This window comes from Nansenia antarctica, assembly GCF_963989245.1.
Source record: "Nansenia antarctica genome assembly, chromosome: 10".
NCBI classification, from domain to species: domain Eukaryota; kingdom Metazoa; phylum Chordata; class Actinopteri; order Argentiniformes; family Microstomatidae; genus Nansenia; species Nansenia antarctica.
Genome location: NC_137680.1, coordinates 15,671,114 through 15,683,651, shown reverse-complemented (window position 1 = coordinate 15,683,651; position 12,538 = coordinate 15,671,114). Strand labels below are relative to the sequence as shown.

Sequence of the window (12,538 nt, the reverse complement as noted above, 5' to 3'; positions counted from 1 at the left end):
TTCTTGCTGAATTGTGTTTTCTCCATCAGAAATGTCCTCCTTTGATGTTTCACAGTCTTAGAATCTTAATGCGTATTTCTCTGTTCACTAAATCAATCAAAATGTTATATGTCTGCTGAATCAACACAGATTTGCATGATAATTTCAATATGAGACAAATTTGTCTATTTGTTGTATGTTGTAGCTCGATGTGTGTGTGTGTGTGTGTGTGTGTGTGTGTGTGTGTGTTTGGTTACAGGAGCAGTCTCCGTTCTATTAATAGCCTAGGGTCAGAGTTTTAACACTCTCTCCCTGTTGTGAAGCTTGCTTCAGAAATATGGTTGTTATTCATTTCATTCTTAATGGTAACATTCTGCATGCCATTCATACTAGTTTGCTTCCCATGATGTTAATAGACATGCGGTTTTAGTAATCAATGATGTTGATTGAAACTTCTCTTAGAGTCTTTTAAATATTATGGCCAAATCTTTTCAAACTTAGTTTTCCTCAAAGTGCTGTGCTTTCAATCACGTATTTAAGGTCTTGTCCCTAACTTAATACACAATAAATATATTTCTGTACCTTACAGATAAACATAATAGACTTCTGCTTTGTTCCTTACAAAGTTCAGAATCTCAATAAATCCTAACTCTCAGTGTTTTGACCACCGTCTTTGACTATACAGCGCCTTCTATTCAAACTATATAATTTAATTGAGTACTTTCCAATATCAATACATCTCCTTTTTGAAAAAAAATTAGATTCGTTCTAGAACAGCAATTCAGGTTAAGCAAATAATTACATTGTGCCTTACCTGTTTCGCTGAATCTAGCATCCTGTTCGTGACGCCATTTGATATAATGTTCGTGACGCCATTTGATATAAGGAGATCTTTCTTGGTCAGGTGGCCGGAAATGATATATTGATGACTCAGAGAGAAGGTTGAATCGTAATCATTGTATTAGGCAGATCTGGGTTGCATTCCCATGTACAGATGTTTCCAAGACAGCATGCTCTGTTAAGTCCAAGCTTCAAGCATGGCTACGACATGGCTGGTGCCGAGCCTGGCTGTGGCATAGAGATGCCAAGCAAAGTACTGATGTTTGTTACAGCTTATATACAGTTCTCAGAGAGGGAAATAGCTTTACCTCGTAACTTACAATAGTGACATTAGTTCCCATACATGGCTATTCTGTGTTCATGCTGTTCTGTCTTGCTGCTGACCACTGGTAACCTATACTGGTCCCCACTAGCCGTGGTTCCTATATTTGGCTCAGGTCCAGTTACAGAAAAGCATGTTCACTAAGAGTGGTCAGTTTATGTCCTGAGAGTGGACACACTTAAAATATGTTTAAGGTTAAACAATAAGTATTGCTATATTCGATAGGCACACAACATTTGCATATCGTCACACAAAAACGCATCATATCAGTTGAGAACCTTCCTAACTGAAATGAGGAATTGATTAGAACTGATAATCCACTGTAAGGACAAGCGATAGCAAGAATCCCAACTCGTACTACTGGTTGTATGGTGAAATAAACTTTCTATTCTATTCTATTCTATTCAGAGATCAGGTTCTGGATTTTCTGAAGCAGATTCAATCAAAAGGAGCAGCTGGCCACCTGCGCTTCATGCAAGACAGAGAATACATTTGCAACGTTGCATTTTTAGCAGAGATATTTTCCCATTTGAATGCACTAAATTTGCAACTACAGGGGAAAGGAAAATCCATGCTGGATATGGTGGAAAAGCTTGATGCCTGTGGGAACAAACTCCACACGGATTTGTCATCAGGGAAGTTGCTGCACTTCAACACACTGAAGACAGTGGGTGTGAGAAACGTCACAGAGAATATGACGATCACATATGAAGATATGAAGAATATGAAGATCATCACACAGCTGCGGGAGAATTTCTCGGACAAATTTGATGACTTTGGCATTTCCAGGGATGTCATTGAGTTTGTGCGTGACAGATTCACGATCAGCCCAGGCGGAGAATTCCCCACTAATGTGAAGGAGGTGATGCTGCTGGACGAAGCCGCGATTCAAAGTGACTAGTTGACATCCACGCCTACAGCGAAATGAAAGCTGCTCTCCGTGGTGCTGAAAGTCTGAGCACTTTTTGGGTGGCATGTCCCCAAGACTATGACACACTGAAGACGTTGGCTATGTACTGTATGTGCTCACCAAATTCGGGTCAACCAATACATGCCAATCTGCTTTCTCAAAGATGAACGCTATCGCTATAGACGCATGAGAGGAACCGATTGTCAAACCTTGCGCATAAGCCTAACAGCTGTCAAGACTGATTTTAAGAAGTTGGTGTTAGAAGGGAGATGTAATTTCTCCTATTAACCAAATGTGAGTATTTCAGACATATGGTTTTATTTAGGCTATGTTAAATGGCATGGTTTATTCATTGTTAAAATGTAATTTAATGACCTGGTCTTTACCGTTTTATATGTAGGCTACAGATGCCAGGTGATACCAGGAAGCTGCGGTGAACCTTTCCGTTTGACTTACTCTTGAAAACAACATTTCTGTTAACGAAGGCCTGTCATTTGCCATGCTATTTTTATTTATTTAAGAGCGATGTAAATCTTTTTCATTTTTTGACTGAGAAATTAGTTGTTATTTAAGTCACTGTTAATGTTGAAAAAATAGCCTATAACATGAAACGTTAAACAAGAGCATGTGATTTAAAAAAAGAAAAAAGAATTGGCCTACGTGTATGTGAAAAAATAAAAATACAACAGAATGTTAAATGAGAGCTATGAGTTTGTCTTCATTCTTGCATGAGGATAGGCGCTACGCATTCCATTTAATAAAAGACGGGAATTAGGGCATGTACTGTAGGTGAGTATTGCTCAGACCCCATTATGTGCCTGGATTGTATTGTGATGACCAACTTATTTCTCCCTTGTTTCTCCCTTCTATAATATTCCACGGGCCGGATGGGAAGCTTTGGCGGGCCGGACTATTGGGGATGCATGTCATAGAGTGTTTTCACACAATGTGTGTCCTCAAACAAACTCCTCATCCACCCTCAGTATCTATGGCCACCACAACCATATGACCTCTGATCTCTCCCCCTCGCTTCAGCCTGGACACTGTAACTGAATGGGTATTTGCGGTGGAGCTTCTAAGTTGCTGTATATACGACCCGTGGGACGTACTGTACTCTTATTCTGTTATTCACCATCTTATACAACACAGCGCTCTCAGAGAGCCTCCTGCTCCTTTACCTGTGGCTTGGTGCCCACCCTGGTCTGCCCGCCTGCCTGCCCGCTCGCCATGCTGTTCTGCTGGGAGTGAGTGGGCTGAGGTGTGGGCATGTGTGGGCAGCAGTATAGATTCATCGTGGGGGCTATGAATCTTTTAATATGACCCTGTTCCATCTCGATTGTTTCTTCAGCGAGGAGGAGGACATGTTCCTGAATAATCCTAGTAAATCCTAGATAACACTGGAGCCCAGATGGAATGTGACGTACCGTCATTCTATAGAGCTGAAAGAGAAATATTTGGCGGATGTATCAATTTCCACAGTGTACAGAAGAGATGATCATTCTCGGCTATTGTTATTAAGATCCATGATTTCTTTTCTTATGTTTAGGCAGATGCGATAATGTTATTCAGCGGTGGGTGGACATGATTCATTTCCACTAATTGGTCTAGTTAGTGCCTGCATAATTGTCCCCATGAATTCACACCTATTCCTTTTCTTAAAGTGCCTGATGCTAATAGCCCACGTGTAGCGATGTGAACACTGGAGAAAAAGAAATAGTGTTGCTAATTGAAGTTGGTGTAGTGCTGTAGTCATTATCAAAGGATGTTGAAAGAAATCATGATTAGTCTACATTGTCCAAAGTTACATCTCAAATCGTCAAATTTACTGTGTCTCAAGATGTAATGTGGCTGATGTCGACTCGTCTGCACACTTTTGATAAATCCCCTCTTATCCTACAGGAAATGCCACCTCCCAGCAGGCTGTGCGGCCGTCTTTCATGGACTACTTTGACAAGCAGGAGTCTCAGAGCAGCAGCAGCAGCCGCAGCAGGCAGGAGCCCTACCTCATAACCAGCAGTGTCTTCCCTGACAACTGGAAGGTTCCACAGGACGGAGACTTTGACTTTGTGAGTACAACAACCTATTAAATACCTAGAAGCAAAAAACTGCTTTTTTAAATGTATTATTAGCTCAAAAGAAAGACAATTCAAATCTCCTTCGGAAATGGGTCAATCCACTTGCATGGAGGCAATAACACAGAGCTCACTGAAGCACCAGAGACCTGAGGCTGAGACCTGAGCTGAGTGTGTGCGTGTGTATGTGTCTCTGTGTGTCTCTGTGTGTATGTATCTGTGTGTATCTGTGTGCCTCTGTGTGTCTCTGTGTGTCTGTGTGTGTCTCTGTGTGTATGTATCTGTGTTTCTCTGTGTTTGTCTGTGTGTCTCTGTGTGTCTCTGTGTGTACGTATCTGTGTTTCTCTGTGTTTCTCTGTGTGTCTCTGTGTGTATGTATCTGTGTTTCTCTGTGTTTCTCTGTGTGTCTCTGTGTGTCTCTGTGTGTCTTTGTGAGTCTCTGTGTGTCTCTGTGTGTCTCTGTGTGTATCTGTGTGTCTCTGTGAGTCTCTGTGAGTCTCTGTGTGTCTCTGTGTGTCTCTGTGTGTCTCTGTGTGTATATGTGTGTCTCTGTGTGTCTCTGGGTGTATGTATCTGCACTCCACTGGCCTCCACCTCCCTCTCCCCCCTGAGTGACTGTAATGGCAGACTGAAGCCCCCATTGTGAGGCTGGCCAGGTGGATGGACCAAGTGTTTGATTTACACCTCACTCTCGGTCAGCCATGTGAGACCTCTTGGAGGAGCGAGAGAGACACAGAAAGAGAGAGACACACAGAGAGAGAGAGAGAGAGAGAGAGAGAGAGAGAGAGACACAGAGAGAGAGAGAGGGAGAGAGAGAGAGAGACAGAGAGAGACACACACACACACAGAGAGACTGGCCAGTCAGAGACAGATGGGGGAGAATTTCACTCTCAGACAATAGACTCGGTATATCACCACCTGCCAATCTATGCCACTGAAGGTGCGCATTAAGCCCAACCATTTCAGTGTTTCAAAATGAGCCTGTGCCTCATGCAAATCTGATGCACCGGAGACACCACCTGAGCTTTTGATCCTCATGTTGCCGTGGCAACCCACAGGAATAGGCTTTCATACATCTTTGCAAGGTTTCTGTTTGTTTTGTTGTTTCTATTACCAGAGTCCAGTCACCCTAGTGTAATTAGTCATCAGCGGAGATGAATGATGGATCTCAGTGAACACATTAGCCTCTGCGCTTGCGATGGCAGGCTTACAGGCGTTAAACTGAACGGCTGTCATCTCCCAGCTTATCCCTGCTGGATGATGCTCCCCACGGGGAACCTGCAGGTCTCTATAGCCGCCAGCCTTTGTGTGAGGAGACAGGGGGGTAAAGCCGGTCTGGAGGGTGTGAAACGAGCATCTCATGCCTCGATCCGCCTCAAAGGCTCTCATAGGCTGAGAGGGGGTCGTTTCCCCCCGGAAGAGTTCTGACTGAATGCTTGAGTGCATCATTTCCTCAGTGCCAACATTCCTCCCAGCAGTAGGCACGGTGCTCTCCTGAGTACCGGTACACTTATATGGGTCGTTCCCCACCATGCTTGTGCTGCTTTCAAGTGTCCTGTCTCAGTAAAACTCCTGAGTGGACACTACGTTATTTTGGTGTACTGGATTGATAAAACGAGAACTGTCAAGTCCGGTTGGGCTTGTTGTGGTTCGTTGACACTTGGGGCTGAGAGCTCTGTATGAAATTAGTTTGAAGTGGTAGAGAGAGCGGCTTGTCACTGGATAAGGACCGGACGGGAGGTTAGATAATTGGGGTGCTTTGAAGAAGGCCGCATAATCATTCCTCATCCTGTCTTCGGTCAATCATCTCCACGCCAGCTGCAGAGAGTTCAGAGTGCTCACCCAAAAGTCTCTTCATTATCTCTGGCCCTGCTGTCAAGCCTGGGCTCCTTCCTTCAGCCCACACTGAACCAGGCTCCCTCTCCCACAAGCTCATTATCAGCACTATCATCTCCTAACAGAGAGAGAGAGGGAGAGAGTTAGAGAGAGGGGGGGGAGAGACACTACTACTACTAAGACAGAGACAATGAAAAGAGAGAGAGAGAATGCACACAGTTTCTCACCTGAAACACCACCCACCATCTTTGAATGAATGAATGGTCTTTATTGTCATTAATATAGTACAGGTACCATACAACGAAATTTGTGAGGGGGGGCTCCCCTGGTGCTAGGAAAAAAATACTAAAAACAAGAAGGTAAAAGAGCTGGTTTACATAAATAAAGGCTATATACACTATCCACTATACTATACTATACAAATAAAACACTGTGCTGTACTCTATGCTATGCTATAAATATCCTAACATTTCCTATCTCTGAACCGTATGTGCACGAGGGTTGTCATATTGCACATAGTATTATTGCACAACATTCATTTAAAGTGTCGCAGTTTGCAGGTTTGAAATGTTCACAGTTGTGTTTCAGTATTGCACTCTTATCCAGAAGAAAGCAGAATGAACATTTAAATACATTTTGGGATACGCTATCCCAGTATTTTGTTACAGAATTAGAAATACTACAATGGAAGTAGTCATATTCGTAGTGATTCAATAGAGTGATTCTCGTCACCCTCTCTTACGAGGGCAGTAAATGAGGTGAAACTCCTGAGTATCCATAGTTACTAAAAGGGAACCCAGACAATGTGTGTGTTCTGCTCTGCTAAAGGCTTGGGCTGCGAGGCAGAGCTGCGTTTGTAAGTGGGTCCCTCTCAGGCCTGTGCTGTGGCATGCTAAGTGCTGCCCCTCGGCCCTGCCCTGCACTGCAGTGTGGGGAGAGGTTAGCGTTAGCGCCCCACAGCTCACACACACAAAGGGCTTATAAAACACCTCTGTGGGAGGACAGAGTGGAAGAGCTTTCCAAACGTATTAAGGATTTCACTCTGATAAATGGTGTCCTCCACCTCAGTGGTGCACCTAAGGTGTTTCTAGTCTATTTCAATTTGAATAATCACACCACTCTTCTGCATCCATGGATCCATGGATAACTGAATGTGACTGTTTCTCAGAATTGGTCCAGACAGGATTTGAAACAATAAGGAGGTTCTATCTGTTTATTTATTTATTAATCAATGTATTATTGAGACGAGTTCCTCCTACTGTGGATACACACCAACAGTTGTCACTTGTTGTATCTTCAGGCCACCACTGAAGTGGTTCAGTTTGGGATGTAGGCCTCCTATTGACTTGAGTTCTAACTGTGGTCTCTGAAGGGGTTGGACATATAGGCCCTGTTGCATCAGCCCACTATCTCTGCATTAAAAATCAATTTCAGCTAAATTGATTTTCAATTTTTCTCTCTCCAGGGCTCATCTTCTGTGCAGTGCACTGTATTGATTAAAATTGGTTTCTGAAACATCCCTTTGGGAGTGGGGGGTTTTAAAGTGTGCACCTGACCAGCAGGGATTAGCCTAACATAAATGGCATCTTTGCCTGACAGCATTGCTAGGCTAATGCAATAAGCTTCATTTGATTGTTTTACTGTCTCCAATGGCTATATCTGCGATGGTGTGAGTATACACAATATCAAGAGAGTTCTCTTCACACTCTCTGTGAAAAAGCAGGGATGGTTTGTTGGTGTGTAGCTTAAAGATGTAGCTGATGGAGTGTGCTGAGTGTGGAGAATTGACCAGGGCCGTATCTTTTATTAGATGCTCTATATCCCTGTCAGAATATATCCTCTTTGGGGGAAGGATGAAATGTAAAGGTTGAGACAGGGTGATGGGTGATAAAGGTACAGCAAGTTAACAAACATGTTTTATGTTATGTAAGATGTTTATGGGGTGGCTGTGGGGCAGGAGGTAGAGCCGGCATCTAATGATCGCAAGGTCAGCAAATCCGTGGTTCGAACCCCGGCTGGCCACATGTCGAGGTGTCCTTGGGCGGGACACTGAACCCCAAATTGCTCCCAATGAGCAGGCCGGCACCTTGCATGGTAACTTGCCGCCATTGGTGTGTGAATGTGTGTGTGAATGGGTGAATAAGAGGCCATTGTAAAGCGCTTTGGAATAAGGCACTATATAAGTCAGTCCATTTACCATGTAATGGAGTGCTGTAAAAGAATGAAGTTAACCAACCATACTATACAATGTTGTTGTGCTGAGTTGTTTTGTTCTGTTTAGATGTTTAGGGAGAGTTTTAGTATATTAGACTACTGTGACTAATTGGACATCTACGCAATTCCACATGAACAGAATGTTTCCTGGACTACATTTTTCGCTTTCAAACGTATGCAAAACAAAGACCCTGTAGAGGGATTGTAGGTGTCAGCCTCAATTTCAACTATTTGCAGTTGAATGGACATATTACTATTTGCATGGTGGACATCCTGGAGAAGTCACAGCCTTACCATTTTGTCAATTCCTTGTGCCTGAGGAAATCGCACCCTGGATATTTCTTTGATTCGATTGTAATGTATCTTACACCTTGTCCTTTGTTGGGAATGATATTTAAGGAGAGGGACAGTGATATATTCTTTGAGTTTTGAGTTAGGCCCATCACGGGCACCATTCTCCTGTGTTGTCCTTGACGCATGTTAACGTAGGGTTAAAACCTCACAGTCATATGTTGCTTTGAAACTGTTATATTATTATTTTGTTGATACTCTATTCTCAATTTCTGTTAAAACAGCACGACATAATCACGACCAGGTTATCACAGAGTTTACCATCAATGTCTAATATTCACATGCATCATTAACAACACGTAGAGAGAGTCATCAGCTTCAGCTATTAGCCTGAGCATAAACGACGAGCAAGACGATTTATCTTAACTTGAGGGCTTGGTGAAATAGCATTTTGGGTATTCATAATGGAATCTAGGATCCGATATGATCGATTGTCTGTCACACAGGGATGAGCAAAGCATTATCAATCATTATTAACCATGAAATGTCTTTTGGAGTCAGATATAACATAATGTTAAGTTGTGTAAGCTGGTTATGTCACCACTTGTATGAGTTTGTTTGATCATATCCATGACTGTATGAAGTAATCATTGGGAATAAATGTATGTCTTATGTTCTTATATTCTTCAGTGTTTCATTTTCATATTCTATAACCCTTCTTAGCAAAGTTTAACAAACCATACAACTCTGTGCACAAGTCTTTTTCTTTATTATACTGTGCCAAAAGAAAATAGCACACTTTTGGCAGCATTCTACTTTGCCTCAGAGATGCAAAATGAAAACATTCTTTACTGTTTGCAACTGGTGTGGGATTGATCCTAATAATCTGTCTCAGGGAGACCACACCACATGTGTCAGTGTGCTCTTTAATGATGAAGGTAAATCATTCGATATCCTTTTTGGCATTTTGTCAAAGGAAGTCACTTTGTGCTACACATTTGTGAGATTTGCTGGCTTTGCTTCCCCCGCTGTTCTCAACAACAGTAAAGTCTCAATTTATTGGAGCATGAAATGAGGATGTTGATGTGGTGCTTGGTGAGGATGCTGAAACTCTGCTTTGTAACTACCACAGTATGATTTACACAGTTGTTCACTGTCCTTGTGGAATGCTTTTAAGTTCCATGTAGAACCCTCTGTGGAAAGGGTTCTACATAGAACACACAGGGGTTCCTTAAAGAGTTCTCTAGACAGCTATAGAACCCATTTAGGTTCTGTACAACCTGTGTAATGTGTTGTAAGTGAATGTATAAGTGAATGTAGCCAATTTCATTTCAGTTATTCTGTTACCGATTTGATTTGGTCATTCTGTTACTGACAGAGTGACCAATTTGAATAACTTCAACTTGTATAATCTATAAATTAAATCAATATCAGTAAAAACACTACAAGTTCTGGTAGGTCTACCTATACTTCTTACTGTTGTTAACTTTCATTATCCTCACTCCTTATGAGGCATAGACATTTTAAAATATAAAAAACTTATTTGGGGTTTTAGTAACAGAATGACCCAAACCATTTCCTAAAAATGTAATATAAGTGTTATTACATTGACCGGGTATTAGTTGAGCAGGGTCTATACTTGAACATTAATGAGGTTTGATGTTTGAGGTTATCCCTATTCTTATGATGGAAGATGGTTGAGAAAATGTCTTTCTCATTTCATTTCCACCAATTATACTCTGTTTTTTCATTTGACATCCAGTTTGATATGTTTTGACAGATTTCACATTTTGGTCCCTGTGGGTCCTTTTCCACAGAACTGCCAGTCTCACAGGCAGATAGCTCTCTTTCTTAATAATTATGATATAGCTTGTCATTTCCTTGGTTATTGTCACATCAGTTCTTGGCTACGTTAGTCGCCTGTCTCTGTGAGGAGCGGATTGCCTTTCATGTGGCATGAATTAAAAATGATTCTTCCAACCCTTCCCCGAGCGGTGAATAGACCAAATTGGAATTAAACCAAAAAAGACTTGTATAGACTGGGAGTTAAGTGTAGAAATAAAATGTGATTTTAAATCACTTTGGATACGGTTTGGATGAGACTCAGCAAAAGAAAATGTAGGACTCCCTCTACCCACCAAAAGCAAAACAACTGTGGATGATATGTGACATACAGCAGAATAGAGGGGTGGTTGTCAGTGGTGACTTGGGTTTTATCTCTATGTGTCTGCCCAGCTGTGTAAAAAGCCTAACAGAGCTTCGGAATGGGAAACTGTTTCCTAGGGAACAGTGCACATTGTAATGACTCCTCCTACACTGGGTATTGTTACATACCTTATAATACATATGAATCATGATAAGATCCTCTTTCTGATAGAGCAGCCATTGAATTGTCATTTTAATTTCAGCAGTGCCGGGAATACACAGAGCCACCATCTCACATCTATTATCCTTGTATTATCATAGTTGAAATGGGCTTGGGAGACCTGGACAAAGTCTTCTGTGAACTCCCTTGTTTGAAGTGTGGCAATTATGATTCATGCATATCACCTCTGTTTGCTCAAGCCATGTAAGGTATGATGAGAACTGACATTGTATCCATAGTTACCACCAACAGCCAAGAGCCCCAATGTTTGCTCGGCTCAAATTGACAGTATTGACCTTTTATGATGTGAACCAATGACACTTCATGTACTCGCCACTCTTAAAGAATAATAGTGACTGCTGGAGTGGTGGATAAATATAAAGGTACTGCAAGGTCAGGTCTGGTAGCTTACCCTGTGGAGACAGAGCTTAGCTAGGCTAGTTTAACTGGGACCCAGACCAGACCCCGGGCAGCCAGTGGGGCTCCTGCTGCTGTGCGATAAGGGATGTACATGTACCCCAGGCTGAGAGCGAGAGAGAGGGGGGGATGGAGGGAGAGAGAGTAGTTAGTTAACCTCGCAGCCTGCCAGCCAGCAGGTCAAATGGGCGGCGGTGGTGCTCCAGGTTTTAATAGCATATTGATCCTAGACCTCATCAAGCTGATTCTCCGCCGGTTGTTTTCATTCTCATTTGTTTTGGAAAGGGGATTAACAATGACTCAGCCTTCAGTCTGGAAGCTTACTGCACCCCCCCCCCCCCCCCCCCCCCCTCCCTCATCCTCCAATCCTCCCACAGTCTCAAGCTCTGTGTCTATACTCAGAGATATCAACGCTTCACTTACCCCCTGCACAACCTCTCCACTTCTAGACCTCTCAGCTGAGCACTCTCTCATCTATGAATAAATGAAGATAATGAAGGAAGAATCATCATAGCATCCAGCTGAATGCTTGTATGACATAGCCCTCTGTTTGACCTGATCCAGTCGTTGCACCATTGAGACCCTCTCAGGATGCCTGAAGCAGACCTGCACTCTGGTGCTTTTTTGCCACTGTATTCTTTCCTTTCCGACACGCCATCCCAGTGATCAGAGCGCTACAAAACCTGAAAGCTTTGTGGAGACAGAGCTGTCGCTGCACTGTGTGAGGTGTACACTGTAGGCGGCTGTTAATTGGAGTTAGAAGCACCAGTCAGAGAAAGCTGAACAGGCTTTTCTGTGTATGCCGGGAGTGTTTTTTTAGGATTCAGACAGTCACAGTCATTAGACTCTCATTCCCGCTGCCATGTTCTTTCAGCAGAGGCCATTAGTAACCGAAATGTACATTTGTGTCGTGTGAACTTACTTCACCTCATGCCAAGAATTCGTGTTGAATCCTTAAAGGGATAGTTCACCCAAATGGCAAACGAACTTCATGTTGCGGATGACTGGCATGCAATCTCATATACCGTATGGATCCTGGGGGTGTCCGCAACCAACATTTCGGGGTAGTTTACTTAACCACACGGAATATCGTTAGCTTTGTTGGGAGTGCAGGTGCCTGTTAGCTTACTACAAATAGCCCTGCCTCATGTCGTGTGGATTCATATGAGAGTAGTAAAATGTACTGCACACTTTTATGTTATGTCGGGCAGTTATTCCCCGGTAACCAACCGTATGAGGTTATTTGTTGATGGCTGTTATGACCTTACGTATCTGGAGGTGGAGGTTCCATT

General features: G+C 42.7%; 1 protein-coding gene across 1 annotated transcript in view; it reads left to right on the top strand.

Moving 5' to 3' along the window:
* Positions 1 to 12,538, top strand: part of LOC308165905 (serine/threonine-protein kinase 3) — a 63,907-nt gene that overhangs the window by 39,734 nt on the left and 11,635 nt on the right. Inside the window, exon 10 of the mRNA XM_080540090.1 lies at positions 3,951 to 4,117. Within this exon, the coding sequence (XP_080396216.1) occupies positions 3,951 to 4,117 (167 nt within the window). The remainder of the gene's footprint in view (positions 1 to 3,950; positions 4,118 to 12,538) is intronic.